The 16,246-nt window shown below is 37.6% G+C and overlaps 1 protein-coding gene across 6 annotated transcripts in view; it reads left to right on the top strand.

Moving 5' to 3' along the window:
* Nucleotides 1-16,246, top strand: part of ank1b (ankyrin 1, erythrocytic b) — an 86,552-nt gene that overhangs the window by 35,812 nt on the left and 34,494 nt on the right. For all 6 annotated transcript variants that reach the window (XM_051877695.1, XM_051877694.1, XM_051877691.1 and 3 more), the window contains 17 exons: nucleotides 3,306-3,407; nucleotides 7,694-7,792; nucleotides 8,604-8,702; nucleotides 8,800-8,898; nucleotides 8,975-9,160; nucleotides 9,369-9,467; nucleotides 9,551-9,649; nucleotides 10,329-10,427; nucleotides 11,160-11,357; nucleotides 11,616-11,714; nucleotides 12,308-12,406; nucleotides 12,580-12,678; nucleotides 12,771-12,968; nucleotides 13,624-13,722; nucleotides 13,819-13,917; nucleotides 14,034-14,231; nucleotides 15,424-15,522. In XM_051877695.1, coding sequence (XP_051733655.1) covers nucleotides 3,306-3,407; nucleotides 7,694-7,792; nucleotides 8,604-8,702; nucleotides 8,800-8,898; nucleotides 8,975-9,160; nucleotides 9,369-9,467; nucleotides 9,551-9,649; nucleotides 10,329-10,427; nucleotides 11,160-11,357; nucleotides 11,616-11,714; nucleotides 12,308-12,406; nucleotides 12,580-12,678; nucleotides 12,771-12,968; nucleotides 13,624-13,722; nucleotides 13,819-13,917; nucleotides 14,034-14,231; nucleotides 15,424-15,522 — 2,070 coding nt within the window. The remainder of the gene's footprint in view (nucleotides 1-3,305; nucleotides 3,408-7,693; nucleotides 7,793-8,603; nucleotides 8,703-8,799; nucleotides 8,899-8,974; nucleotides 9,161-9,368; nucleotides 9,468-9,550; nucleotides 9,650-10,328; nucleotides 10,428-11,159; nucleotides 11,358-11,615; nucleotides 11,715-12,307; nucleotides 12,407-12,579; nucleotides 12,679-12,770; nucleotides 12,969-13,623; nucleotides 13,723-13,818; nucleotides 13,918-14,033; nucleotides 14,232-15,423; nucleotides 15,523-16,246) is intronic.

Here is a 16,246-nt window from a genome sequence, read left to right as displayed (position 1 = left end):
CGGTATTGAAATTTTAAAAATGTGACGCTTTGAGCGCTGTTGAGCGGATTCGTAAACACCTCTGATTGGCCATTGTGTTGACACGCTTATTAGATATGTCTGTGATTGGCTTCAATGATGAACGCTTCAAAAACATGTTATAAGTAGTCATCAATAGTCATCAAAACAGTTCAAACACTTCTGTGTGCTTTCAAACGCTCTTGTGCATTGATCATTGTAGCCAATCACAGACATATCCGATGAGTGCGTAAACACAATGGCCAATCAGAGGTGTTTATGAATCCGCTCAACAGCGCTCAAAGAGTCACATTCTTAAAATTTAATTTCAAAAGTACTGACTTCGGTACCAAGTCGGTACTTTTGACAACTCTTACAGAAGATTTCTATTTCAAATGAATGCTGTTCTTTTGAACTTTTTACTTATCAAAGTTTTCCAGCATCCCTCTACCACCCCATCTCCTCACTTCTAACTATTCCTATCCCCACCTGGTATAGGGGGATTTCTCTGGGTTTCGGCCAAATACCGAGCTCGGACCCCTCCCCTCGAATACGCATGACCTTTACTCTATTTAATTATATCTAAGTGTGAATTTGTGAAATGCATTATGGTTTCCAAAAAGAAAAAAAAAGAAAAAAAAATTAAGCAACACAGCTGTGTTTAACATAAGAATTGAGCGTCAAATCAGCAAATCTGAGCAACAATTCAACAAATTTGAGCATCAAGTCAACATAGAATGATTTCTGATAATTTTCGGACAATGAAGACTGGAGTAATGATACTGAATATTCAGCTTTTCCATCACAGGAATAAATCGCATTTAAAAATATATTAAAATAAAATGCAGTTATTTTGCAGTTTTTACTGTATTTCAAATAAATGCAGCCTTGGTGAGCGTAAGAGACTTATTTTAAAAAGATGAAAAAAATCTTACCGACCCTAAACTTTTGAACAGTAGTGTGTGTGTGTGTGTGTATGTGGTACATAACATAAAAACACTGGCCATTTTCTAAGTAATTGCTTTGTTAACTCATTTATCAGGTACTAAAAATACATTCACATTGTCAAACTTCAAGAAAGCTGTGTCATGATCAGGGGTGCTATGCCACTTTCGTGCTAATGACAATTTGGTGCCAAGTCCATGACGAGATCAACCAGCATGTCCTTTTCAGTATATTTCAGAGACAAGTCAATCCATCAAAATTATGTGAGGTGAACATTCATTTTTCAGGAAGAAAATGACCCAAAACACATCTCAAAGTTGTTCAAGAACTATCAAATAATTAAGGTGAATAACAAATTTGTATACCGAGTGTCAACTCAATACCATAAAACACCACAGAATGTATTAGTGGCCCACTTAAAATAGTCGCTTTTCCACCTTCAGGCCACTTTTCCACCTTTAAGGAACAGTTCCAGTTATATTTCCACTTGAATTTGGTTTGGCACGGCCAAAGAGTTCTGTTATCAGCCCCAGAGTGGAAAACGAAACCATATCCGTAGAGGCTGGGCCGGATCGCCACAGAATGGAATGTTTAAGCAATAAAAATGGTTTGGCCCGATGGTGGACAAGTGGCTAATGTGTGAGCAAGTGCTCTGGGAATTGCTACAGGTTTAGAAAGGCTATAGAGACAGTTTCAAGTACAGATATGTTAACTGAATGCTGTTGACAATTATTAACCAAAAAACTTATGATGGTTTGTATTTGTGTGAAACAGAAGAAAACAGGTTAAAGGATATGTGAATCACATGTGAAAAAAATCTGCAGGCTGATTGTGGATAATGATTGCTGAAGAATGGACTTTCAAGATAAGGGAAATAAATTTCAGTCCCTAAATGGAATACAGTTAGAGTCTGAATTTATTCAGCAGTTGTTTTCAGTAGGACATAATGGCGCATACTCACGCTATTACTGCTTAGTCATGTTGACGGATATGTTTTTCTATGCTGTCACCTGAAGACTTAGAAAATAAGGGTTCAAAATGACTTCTCCTGCCTCACACAGTATTCCATCCACAGTTTCATGGGGTGGGGGGGCTGGACTGTCAATCATCCCTGCTAAAAAACAGAGCAGAGACAATCTGAAATATCTAGACTGCAGAGTATCTGTCAAATCAATTCAAGGACTCAATATAACTGTGACCACATCAGAGCAAACTGCATTAGTCATCACATGGAAAACCACAAAATATCACTCATGGATTTTTATACAGAGCAGCAGGAAAGAAGAATTCTGGGTAGGGAGTTGAAGGCTCAAAACGAACAGAGCGAAATAGAGTTGTGTTTTTGAAATATTGCAGTGTAGATGAGAATCTGAAAAGCTCAATGTTCTGGACCCATTAGCATGAACACTGCAGGAGGGAGAGAGAAAGACGAAAGGTAGGTTTGGGAACAAGTATAGAGGCTGTTAGCTATTCCACTGAGAAAAAAACAGCCAAGAGGATCGCTCCATAGACAGACAGATGAAAAATGATAAAGAACTTAGACTAACAGAGAAAATTAATACAGATGTATGTGAAGAAATTAGGTCTGGATTTTGCATAGCTTGCATGACATGAACAATTAGATATTATACATTTTGTACTTGCTTTTTGATATTTTATGTCCTAAATCATATTTTAAAATGTGACAATTAATTAAATTATTTTAAATAATAATTATTTTTTGTTAAATATTATTTTTTATTAAATAATTTATTATTATTATTATTATTTTGTGATTTGGCCATCACCAAATGTAATTACAAAAATAATAACTTTTCACAGGTTTCTTTGGTTGGACAACCAGGTAGTTCTGCCCCCAAACTTACACCACTGGTTGATTTAATGTTACTGTGATGGGATGGTCGAGATTGTGGAAATGTTTTGATAGCTCACAGCACACTTTGCCTGGGAAAAAAAACCTAATTGCTTTATTTTCTAAAATAAGCTGGGATACAAGAACACACTTCAGCTTTAAAGCAACACCAGCCCTGAATAGAACATAACTTTGGAAACAAAAGTCTGTAACTTTGGAAAATTAGATGATTTTACATAGAGAAAATTTAATTCAGTAACTGATGGGTTGCTGTTATGTGGCCCACGAGCCGAATGAAACCAAGATACCCTTTTTTTCTGTGGACATGCGCAACTCAGAATGAGTTCTTAATCAGTGCTGTAAGTCAGACTGTATCACTGATGTTTTATTAAGTGCTAAACATCCAGAATACCTTGTGCAAAAACTGTTGTAATTTAACAATCCCTTTCCCTATTCAAATTGGCATTTATTTTTCCTTTCTTCTCTCTCTTATCTTCCCTCTCTCCCTCAGGCGGATACAACAACCAGTTTTCTCCGTGCTGCACGCTCAGGTAATCTGGAAAAAGCTCTGGACCATATCAAAAATGGAATAAACATCAACATAGCGAATCAGGTGAGAAAAAAAATCCATCCTGCAATGTCAAGCATCAAGCATGTGCATGAGTTTGTATGTATAAGTTTTACCCTTAAGGTTTAATTTGTTTAAAATGATTGGTAACACTGTACAATAAGGTTTCATTTGATAACATTAGTTAATGCATTAACTAACAAACTAACAATGAGCAACATATTTTTAAATGTTCATGTTAGTTTATAGTGCATTAACTAATGTTAACAGATAATTTTTTTGTTAAGAAGAAGTAGTAAATGTTGAGATTGAAATGAACTAAGATTAATAAATGCAGTAGAAGTATTGTTCGTTCTTGTTTACTAATGTTAAAGTCCCCCTGCAGTCAATAATTTTATCTCTTAAAACTCATCTTTGATCATCACAATGACATACTGTATTTAAAAAAAATTCCTGTGAAAATAATGTCATAAAATAATTTAAATGTAACTCTACATCCTTGCTTCATTTAGTATACATAGATCCATGAATATGCAAATTAGTTTCTGCCTCCACTCAATCACACAACCTCAGAATACCTGATCCACTCTGTAAACTGTAGTAAACACTACAAATTGGCAAGTGGAAATATTGGTTTAATTCAGCCATATATGTTATAAAACAAGAAACTGATTCAGAAAAAGAAGAAAAAGAGTGAATTATCAGGCCTGGTTCTAGTTAGGAGGTACTAGAGGGTGCTAAGCACCCTCATATCATATTGACAAAACAGATTTGGTAAACGTTCCAGTGCATATTTGTGTTTGTGCTCCAGAGAGCATCAGAGAGAACCCAAGTGGAGTTTATTTACAGTGTCCAAAGATCCAAAAACACGAAACATAAAGTATAAACAAAATCCAAACCATGAACAAAACTTGACTATGAGCAGACCTGGCACATGGAACCATGGAACAGCATACATACTTCAATACATGACATCTAGATAAGGCAATCATGAGTGCTTAAATACATGATACAGGGGAGCATATGACTAAAACAACCAATGAAAAACAAAAACACAAAACAGATGTGACAAAAACGCTGGAGTTTTTGTTCAGTGGTGAGTTCTGCATGTTGACGCATTCCTCTCATTAACAAAGGGTAGACATGATGTAAATAATAGATTCATTGTGCAGTGTAGACAACTTTATTGATTATAATAGAACTTTGTCAGATCGCAAACTGAGATGAGTGACAGCTTTTTTTTATTGTAAAGGGAGCGGTCTTTGTGTGTTTTCTAGGCTATATATAATCCATTAAGAATTTGAATAAAAGTCAACAAATAATGGTAATTGATGTGATTAGCCTTTGGCTAATTTGACTACTTTATCAAACAGCTAATAATGTGTTGCTAATTTTACACAAACCATTTCTCTATTAGTCATCTCGGAGTCAGACAGCTGCCTTCTAAAATCAGCATCCCTAGAAATAATGATAGGAAAAGCCCCGCCCCACTCATTGACGGGATTGGTTGCACGTTTGTGACCTAGGAATTAGGGCGGTTGCAAACCATGTTTTTGAGACTGCCTTTGGTACACTGCAGATTTAAGGAGAAAATATTCAGCAATGATGTTGACTGATGATTAAAAACACCCCATAGGCAGACATTTAAACAACATTAAAAACTTTTCAAAAGATTTTTAAAGGATTTTCACCACTTTAACAAAGACCTTATTGTAAAGTTAAAGTTAAATTATTTATTTAAAGTTAAATTATTATTATTACAGACATGAATGATACCTCAAATCATGGAAATTGTTGAGGAGATTTTTCAATTTTAAATTCTGTGATTGATAAAACACCTAAAAGAATCCTTTAGATTTATTTTAGAGGACAAAACACCTAACAACCACCCAAACAACCTAGCAACTCCAAAGCAACATGCTTGAAATCTCTCAGAACACCTTAGCAACTGCATGACAACACCAGTCTCACATCCACGCCTTGAAAGTCAAAAGTAACTTTGAAGCCCATTATTAGTACTGGCTAAATTCAGAAATTGCTATTTAGAGCTATAAATTCATCATATTGTAGATTAGGACCTACATCTGTGTGTGTGTGTGTGTGTGTGTGTGTGTGTGTGTGTGTGTGTGTGTGTGTGTGTGCTTGCTTGCGCCAGTGTGTGTGTTTTCACGTCTGTATTAACCCCCCAATGCTCGTGTGGTCGGACAGTACAGCTGTGTTTACAGTGTCAATGCAGAGCTGTGTTCAATGCCCTAATCAGTAAATTGCCATAATTAATCATGCCAGCATGTCTTCCTCCTCTAACCCCTCACCAGTCATGCTTTTGCAACCACTTGCATCATAACACTTGCTTACTTGCTTTAAATAGCATATTGTGATATTTGCAGGAGAGCTATGTTTGGTTCTCAGAGACGGGTTAGTGAATGGACCTGAGCACTTGCTTGGCTGGCTTCCCGCATTGAAAAGCTCTGAAAATGAACGCCCACTCTGAATGCTTGCAGCCTGAACTCTCTCTCTCTTACACACACACACAAACAAACACACACATACATAGACTACTACAACACCTTATAACATCATTCGACAGACAGGATTCCATCGGGAACCTGTCACGGCCTCCGATATGCAACCTAGACTAAATTTCAGTGCGTCTTGGAGGTTTTTATAGTTACGTGTTTGGATAAACTGAAGGTATACTTCCCCTGTGTGATGCTGATATCACAGCGTGAATGTCTCTGTGCTGTCGCAACACATTCTGTGAGGAGCTTAGACTGGTTTTGACAGTGAGACGGATTAAGCCCTCAGCACGGATGCTTTGGGACTAGAGAAAATTCAAGAATCAGCAAAACCTTATTTTATAGCTCAGAGTGTTTGCTTAATTTCCACCTCAGCTCAAAGCAAGTAATAATTGTTAAAGAGATTTTTAGACAATTGATGATCTTGTCATAGAGTGTCATTTGTCTTTATTTTACAGGTAACAAACTAACTGTGGTAAATAGCCATAATGTTATTAGCCTTTTTATCTATTAACATCTGATGATTAAATAGCCAAAAATAATCTAAGAATCAGAAAAATTGTCCACATGGACCAAAGGTTTAGATTTATTTTAATTGAAATGAATTATTTACTTTTTTTTTTTTTTTTTTTTTTGAAAAGCCATTTGTATTCTAGCTGCATAACCAGACAGGATGTGCAAGAACTGAAGCACAATACATTTCCTTATACAGTAGTTTGTATGAATAACAGAGTGAAAATTAAGTCTTTAAAATTAAGTCTATATTATTCAAATATTGAGATTTATTCTTGTGTACTAATCTTGTGGACCAATTTTATGATGCTTTTGTATATTAATAAAATACAGTGTAAGTTGTTTTGGATAAAAGTGTCTACCAAATACATGAATGTAAATTGTAATGCTTTTTTGTAAAGCTTGTGTTCAGATTTAGTCACAATTCAAAATTGACCAGAATTTCTCTTTCTGTGTTTAATGGTGGTAACAAAGTCTTTTAAACAATTGTGACCTTATTTAGAAATTTGGCATAATTTGTCTGAAATATTTATACACTATCATTTAAAAGACTGATTTCAGTAAGATTTTGTCTCTTATGCTCACCAAAACTCCATTTATCTGACCAAAAATACAGTAATATTGTGAAATATTATTACAATGTGAAATAACTGTGTTCTATTTTAATATATTTATATAAATGTATATAATTTTGTATATGTTGGCGATCTATGTACGTATAACAATACTGTTGGTATCACACAATACTGTGTGATATTCCCCAAAACATCATGAAGCACGTTCAGGGAATATTAATGCCAAGTGGGCATGTGTGGCTGTTATCATCAGGGCTCCTCCCCACTGTCTGCAAGCTCCCCTCCATCTCCATTCTGTCTTACTCTCCTCTGCGCATGCACTGTGCAACTGCAGTAGGAGCTCATTAGAGATGAGTGACACTGCAGTATGAAGGGGATTCCAGTCAGACTAGCAGAGCAGAGCCCTCCTATGGCCGAACCAGGCTTCACACTTAGCATCCCTACAAAAGCACACACTGTACCATGTGCCGTTCTCCAATCAGCCTTTACCTCTCCCGGCCTTTTTGTCGGTTTCCTCCACCGCTCTATTTACACACCCTGTTTAATGAGAGCTCCACAGATCTGTACATGTCTCAGTGCTTCGCTGTGTTATTTTTAGGCTGCCTTCCTCTCAGTGAGTCATTTGACAGGTAGACAAGGAGAGATAAAGAGATAGACTTGAGATGTGTCAGGGTGGTTTTTTTTTTGTGACTTTTTCAGCACCTCATGTTTTCTCTTGTATTCGCAGAATGGGCTTAACGGGTTGCACTTGGCCTCCAAAGAAGGCCATGTTAAGATGGTGCTGGAGCTGCTGCACAATGGCATTGACTTGGAGACTACCACAAAGGTAAATCTACTTTCTTCAGTCAGTGAGGCTTCCTCCGGCAAGCCAAAAACAGGTTTATAAATGAGATAGGTCAGATGACACACCATACACAATGTATTTATGCACTATGTACTAAACCGTGTAGTGTATACATTTTATAAGGTTATTTTGTCATTCAGCATCAAAGTCTCATAGCCCCTCCCCCTTTGTTACGTAATAAAGCTGTGACAGCTGAGTGCATGAAGTGTCCAACATTCCACACTTGTTTTTTGGTTAATTAAGTGCATCATCTGGGTATTTCAAGTGTACTTTTTCTATTTGGAATTTTCAGTGTGAACACTCTACTCGCACTATTTATACTACAAAACAACATAGAATAGTGCATAAGTATGCAAACTGGGACACACATTAAATTCTGATTGGCTGAGTTGCTACAGTACATGCTTGCCAACCGAAAACAGTCATTGGCCTACAGATAGGCTACTAAACTCTTGCCTGGTGGAATAAAACTTTACTCTGAATATCTCTATTAATAAATAACTATTTATTGAACATTGCCATTTATCATATTGGATATTTAATAAAGTCAAGTATTGCTAAAAGTTGACAAAATTACCATTTTACAAAGTTGTGCATTTAAAATGTGCAGTTTCTCTCATCAATAAATAAATGGGAAAACAAAGTAACTTGCAAAAAATCAGACAGATTAAAACAATAACAAGCAACATGAGCAAAAATAAAAGCAAAATAAAATTCTTCAATATATTCTATAAAAGTCTTTATTTGTCAGATTTTTCTCTTTATTGTATTTACAAGACTATTCTTTTTGTAGAAAGGGAATACTGCCCTTCATATTGCTGCTCTGGCCGGCCAAGAGAAAGTGGTTGCAGAACTGATAAATTATGGTGCCAACGTCAATGCCCAGTCTCAGGTTGGTCTGAGCCTCAAGACATGAATCAACAAACACAGAAACATGTTGATAAAAAGCTTAATTCATTTGTTCTTTGTTGTTATTTTGTGTTTTGCAGAAAGGTTTCAGTCCCCTGTACATGGCAGCACAGGAGAACCACTTGGAAGTGGTGAAATATCTACTTGAACATGGAGCCAATCAGAGCCTTCCAACAGAGGTGAGTGACACTTTGAAATCAAACTCAGCAGAAATAAAACCAAAATGAACCTACAACTTTTGATTTCATCCCCCAGGATGGCTTTACTCCTTTGGCGGTAGCTCTTCAGCAGGGTCATGAGAATGTGGTGGCCCTCCTGATAAACTATGGCACCAAAGGCAAAGTGCGTCTTCCGGCCCTGCACATTGCGGCACGCAATGACGACACACGCACTGCTGCCGTACTGCTGCAGAACGACCCAAACCCAGACGTCCTCAGCAAAGTATGTGTGTTTGTACACATCTGAAAGGTTTTATCTCACCACACATTATGACTCACTAAGCTCAGTGTAGCTGCTCTTGGCTTGTAATTGCAGAGATGACTATGTGACAAGATAAACAGAACTGACTTTGTTTAAAGATCCATCAGCGTAGGTTTTCCTGTTTTGTACATATACTGAATCAATGAAATGTTACACTCTTTTCCCATAGACCGGCTTTACTCCCCTCCACATCGCAGCCCATTATGAGAATCTCAGTGTAGCACAGCTTTTGTTAAACAGAGGAGCCAACGTGAACTTCACGCCGAAGGTCAGTTCAACTCTTACGTTGAATGCCGCTTCCTGCTACATAAATGATTACATGAATTCTCATTTACTCCTTTTCTCTTGAAGAATGGCATCACTCCATTACATATCGCTTCCAGGAGGGGGAATGTGATTATGGTGCGGCTTCTGTTGGACAGAGGAGCTCAGATAGATGCCAAGACTAAGGTACAGTATCCATTAGGGACATTGAATAGTAAAATATTAATTACTTATATATACTTATGTATGTATGTGTATATGTATATATATATATATATATATATACATGCACACTACAATATTGACTAGCTGACTAGTCTAGGGGGCACGTTTTTGTGCTCAAAATAGGACAGGGCAAGAAAGAATAAAACAGAGCAGAAGCATCTCAAAATGTGATCGTAATAATAATAAATAATGCACCTTTTATTCATAAAAATGCAGCAAAGTGCTTAACAGGTCAGAATATAGATCTGAAAAAAATTGTGACAAAATAAAATGAGACGGATTAAACATTACAAAGTTAGATTTAGTATAATCTAAATAGACTAGTCGGTTGGTTTGACGACTAACTGACTAGTCGATCCTCCTGTATCCGTCCAACCGTAATCACATCTCACAGTGACATTATTTACTGGCTGAGATGAAAAATCACACTGCTGAGACTGCTGAATCTGACTTATTTAAGTCTAGCTCGTGGAGAATGACCTATTTTACTTCCTCATGGGAAAAACAGGTATTTTCTCTTTGTGACAACTTGCTGTTTTAATGGTATACTTTAAAAGGACAGGAAATGCAGATAATGTAGGACGCATTAAAAAATGGCTGATAAATTTCCAGAATTGCTTATTCTTTCCGTTATCTGCAGGATGAGCTGACGCCGCTGCATTGTGCAGCCAGGAACGGTCATGTACGTGTGGTTGAGATCCTGCTAGACCAGGGCGCTCCTATTCAGGCCAAGACCAAGGTGGCTAAACTATATTACTAAGATGCAGTGTTGGGGGTAACGCATTACAAATAACTTGAGTTGTGTAATCAGATTACTAGTAACTAGTAAAGTAACGCATTACTTTTAAATTTACAACAAAATATCTCTTTTTCAAATAAGTAATGCAAGTTACTTTGTTTTCCCATTTATTGACTGACAGCTCTCCTGTCCCCATGTTGAGAGATATCGTGAGTAAGTGCAGAGGTGTTGTGTGAGCTGTGTAAACATGATGGTTATTCTAGACTAGCTCTAGACTAATTGTAAGCAAACATTTACTCAATGAATTCTTCTCCTGCATCCTATTCTTCTGTATCCCAGAATGGCAGCACAGCTGAAAGACTAGTTTGTTTGAACTGTGCCCTCTACTGTACAGGCATGAATTTGCATTTCCTTCAGACTAAGGCTTATTTATTTCACTTTTAGTGTGAAAGGGCCTTAATATTTGCCAAAAATAGAACTTTTTTGTTGTTATAAAAATAAACGAACAGTCCAGCCTAGATGAGAAAAAGTAACGCATAAAGTAACGTAACACATTACTTTCCACAAAAAGTAAATTAGTTACTTTTTTAGGGAGTAACGCAATATTGTAATGCATTACTTTTAAAAGTAACTTTCCCCAACACTGCTAAGATGGCCATACTGTAAGAGATTCTTAGCTTTATTGCTGGTGTAATCATGCTGTTTAGTTATAATAATGTTTTCCCCTTGCAGAACGGTCTATCTCCCATCCACATGGCAGCACAGGGCGATCACATGGACTGCGTGAGGCAGCTGCTGCAATACAACGCAGAGATCGATGACATCACCCTCGACCACCTGACCCCGCTGCATGTTGCAGCACACTGTGGGCACCACCGCATGGTCAAGGTGCTGTTGGATAAGGGGGCAAAAGCTAATGCCCGCGCTCTGGTTAGTGCATCTGCCGTTTTCTTTTCTCTCTGCTTTTTTCCACCCTATCTTTTATTTATCTCTTTTAATTAATATTGCCAGTTAATGTGACGACGGCCATCCGTGAAACAAATAGCTGAATTTTATACATATATAATACATATAGTGCAGTATTAATTGTACATCATAGTCTCAACTTGGTCCTCCATACTTCCCATTTAATAGTGTACACCTGTACACCGTGTATATATTAGTTGATTTTTTTGTTGGATCTTTCAGAATGGATTCACTCCATTGCACATTGCCTGCAAGAAGAACCACATGCGGTCCATGGACCTGCTGCTGAAGCACTCAGCATCTCTGGAGGCCGTGACTGAGGTCAGATTACTCTCCGGCTGTCACTTTGATGGATAACCTCTATTCACTTTGCACCATTTTGACCCTTGTAGAAAATAGAAAGACTATGAAGGAATGAGCAGTGACATATTCACGATTACTTTGGGACAAGAATATATTAACATTACCATTCAAACGTTTGAGGTCATTACGTTTTTGCTTTTTTTTTTAATATAAATGTATTCAGCAAGGGCACATCAAATTGATCAAGTGACAGTGAAAACATTTATAATGGTACAAAAGATTTGTATTTCAAGTAAATGCTGTTCTTTTGAACTTTCTATTCATCAAACAATCTTGAAAAGAAATGGATCAGTTTCCACAAAAATATTAAGCAGCTGTTTTTAACATTGATAGTAATAAAATAATGTTTCTTGAGCACCAAATCAGCATATTAGAATAATTTCTGAAGGATCATGTGAAGGAAAATTTAGCTTATTCAGCTTTGCCATCACAGGAATAAAATACATTTTGAAATATATTAAAAAATAAGAAACAGTTATTTTAAATTGTAAAAAAAAAACATTCAGTTGAAGGACAGAACCCTTTAACACATGCATGTTCTTGTCTCTTAGTCGGGTCTGACCCCACTTCATGTGGCTGCGTTCATGGGGCATCTCAACATAGTGAAGAGTCTTCTTCAGAGAGGAGCTTCACCCAATGCTTCTAATGTGGTAAGAACGGTGTATCTGTTTATCGCCTCAGAAATACTGAACAATCGAATCCCCAAGGCACGGCTCTTCTGCTTTACAAATTGGCTAATGTCTTTAGCAGCAATTATGGCAGTAGTCACAGTTTTCTTTTCAGAACTAAACATTTGTGACTGTATTAAAATGTGCCATTGTAGAAAGTGGAGACCCCTTTGCACATGGCTGCCAGAGCGGGGCACTGTGAGGTGGCTCAGTTCCTGCTACAGAACAATGCGCAGGTGGATGCCAAAGCGAAGGTATGCCAATCATACAAGCTGTTTTATCTTCATTTATCTTCTTTTGTTTTTAAAATCTCATGTTTCCTCTATTTCTCTCTTCCCTTTCACAGGATGATCAAACCCCCTTGCACTGTGCCGCTCGAATGGGACATAAGGAGTTGGTGAAGCTGCTCTTGGAACATAAGGCCAATCCAGACTCGGCCACCACGGCAGGCCACACTCCTTTGCACATCGCTGCCCGCGAGGGACACGCCCAAACCACACGCATCCTGCTCGACGGGAATGCCCAACAAACCAAAATGACCAAGGTTCTCTTCTCTCAATTAACTCTTTGCTAAATCCCGCCTTAAAGTCAGCATGAAACGGAAGTTGATATAGTCTTTTCTTTCCTATTGTGATGTTTATCCAAATGAAACAGCTTCTCAAACAAGACAAAATGTAGGACGGTACTTCATTTTGGCCATTGATTGGATTGTTGTGGTTTCCTATTGGTGGATCTCATGTGAGTGACAGGTTGTCCCGCCATCGCTCCAGTAAACACGTCATCAGAGAAGAGATGAGATTTCATTGTAAGGGGGAGGGGAAGTTATTTTGATTAAAGATTACAGTGGCACATGAATTTTAAAAACATAATGATGTGCACTGATAAATTGTTTACCTACAAATGCAATATTCCATTACAAAAATTTTGATTTCATGGTAACTTTAAAATGCTACCGACCAATCATACCTTAGAAACTGTTGGCATCCATTGAATTCTTGTGTGTTTTATAGAGATTATTAAAAAATATAGTTAAAAAAAATTCATGTTCATTCCTGTGCAACATTCTGTAAAGCCTGTTTGAGTTAGCAACAGTAACCAAGGTGGGTGGAGCCTAACAAAGGGTAATTTACACTAAATGACAACAAAATATGCACATCTCCACCTGCATTCTCAGTATGTATTTCTGCTTTTTCTTACAGAAAGGATTTACTCCTCTACATGTAGCATGTAAATATGGGAAAGTGGATGTGGCGGAGCTTCTTTTGGAAAGAGGGGCCAATCCAAATGCAGCCGGAAAGGTAATTCATCAAGACGAACATCTGATATCTCAGTACTATCAGATGACGGTCAGCAGTAGCTGACTGAGGCCATGTGTCTCCTCTCTCCCATCTCAGAATGGCTTGACCCCTCTGCACGTGGCCGTCCATCACAACAACCTTGATGTAGTCAAGCTGCTGGTCAGCAAGGGCGGCTCTCCGCACAGCACGGCGAGAGTAAGATACACATATACACCTATTCTGAGCTGTGACGTTAGGGGTAGCAGACTATTTCACTCTTTTAAAAACACTTCAAGAAAAACGGTCACTTTTACTTTTCTTCCATTTGACAGAACGGCTACACGGCCCTGCATATCGCAGCCAAACAGAACCAACTAGAGGTGGCGAGCAGTCTTCTGCAGTATGGAGCTAATGCCAACGCAGAGTCACTACAGGGCATCACCCCGCTTCACCTGGCGTCACAGGAGGGGCAACCTGACATGGTGGCACTGCTCATTTCCAAGCAGGCCAATGTGAACCTGGGCAATAAGGTGATACAGTGTTAAGCTTTGATTAAAAAGTATTTGGTTTAGGTCAGGGGTGTCAAACTCATTTTAGGTTGAGAGCCGGATGGGAAAAAATTTAACCATGTGCGAGTAGAATTACCTTTTTTAAATCTTAGCGTGCTAACATTTAGCCTACATTAATATTAAACATACAAACTACAAATTAATTGGCAAGAAAACTACAAAAAAAACACTGTTTTTTTTTACAGTAATTATGATTTTTCATGGCTGATTCCGATTTTTTTGTCCAATTCCGATACCAGTTGCTGATTTTTTTTCTTTGTTTAAGCAAATTTATTTGTTGTTTATTTGCTCTATAACAGACAAACTGGCCTTAAACAAAAAATATATATCTGTAGCCATTTGAAATTAGAGGCAAGCACTACATTTTAATCATGATGTAAACAAAGATAGATTAAAGATTTAAAGCAAAAACAGAATGGTCTGACTTTTGTTTTGTGAATTATGCTATAATTATACTGTAAGACACCTGTACAAAACAAAAACAGCAGACGGACTGAATGAAAATGCAGATTAACTCTCTGACTGTAGGGGGCGCTTACGGCTGTATACAAAGCAGTGCTGCGCTAATAAACACTGCTTTATACAGAGGTAAGATGACAAGAAAATGCTGTCGAAACTCTTCTGAAGACGGTTCCCTTCATAGATACATTCATATTAACCCCATACCCCAATTTCAATATTTATATTTTTCCTCATATATTTTGCGAACAGTGAGCTTCCTGTGCCTGGTTCAGTTTTTGCTCTGCTGGTGCTTCTGTCTCCTTCTCTTTGCGTCCATCTTCAGTGTGCCCCGTCTGGTCTGTGTTAACGTCCTGTTTGCAGACTTAGTAATTGTAATATTCCCACACAGATGACATTTTGGAAAATGATTGCACAGCAGTTTGTGTGCAAGCACGGTATAGAGAGTGCCCAAAATAAAACTTAAAACGTTCTGATATATGGCCTATTTTCTATTATTGTTCAAATCATCCCCCGGGCCAGATTGGACACCCCTGGTTTAGATCATAGAGAGTAAATAAATAAAAACCTACAAAAAAAAAAAAAAAAGATTGAGATTGGAAGAATGCAACTAGAGGATAAGGATGCATTTAATATCTATCTGATATCCTTTGTGTGCATGTGTGTGTGTGTGTGTGTGTGTGTGTTTGTACAGAATGGGCTGACACCTCTGCACCTGGTTGCTCAGGAAGGGCATGTGGGCATTGCAGACATGCTGGTGAAGCAGGGTGCTTCAGTCTATGCAGCCTCAAGGGTAAGACACTTCAATGCACACACAAACACAGCAGTGCCATCTGTAGAATGTCCTAGAATTTAGACCCCAAAGCCATGTGTTCTGTAGTCTATGCTACTGCTAAATCAACAAACAGAACTAAATCTTTACGTTATCTGAAGAAAATATGAGTGGGTTTGGCCAGTACAAACCTTATCACCCCTATGCTATGATATGGGTAATCTTTAGGACATTGCTATGTGGAGTCTAAGATCAGAGGTGTAGAGTACCTGAAAACCATACTTGAGTAAAAGTACAGATACCATACATCGAAAATGACTCCATTACAAGTTACAAGTAACTAATTCCAATACGTCTTAAAGTATCTGATTTTTACAGTACTTAAGTATTTTACTCATACTAAATGTAGGATCAAAGATGCACTAGTCCTCAACACCTTAGAGACATGCCAGTGAAAATAAGAAGCAACTGATTTGTAAGATGAGAAATCATGTTTATTTTGAACACCTCAATATTGCAATAAATCAAGGTCGACACAACAACCTTTTAAACATCTACAAACTCTCAAGTCTCAGTTAAGCTTAGGTGCACAAAAAGGCCATATGTAAACCAATATCTGTCAAAAAGGTCTCATCAATATAGCAGATAAATAAAATAATGTTAAGTAAAATTAAATGGTCAATGTCTACTTGCAGTAGATGTGCTGGTTTCGGCCTCATCACCGGCTGCAATTATGACCTCTTAT

This window comes from Ctenopharyngodon idella, chromosome 21 (assembly GCF_019924925.1).
Source record: "Ctenopharyngodon idella isolate HZGC_01 chromosome 21, HZGC01, whole genome shotgun sequence".
NCBI lineage: Eukaryota > Metazoa > Chordata > Actinopteri > Cypriniformes > Xenocyprididae > Ctenopharyngodon > Ctenopharyngodon idella.
This window is presented reverse-complemented; position numbering and strand designations above follow the sequence as displayed.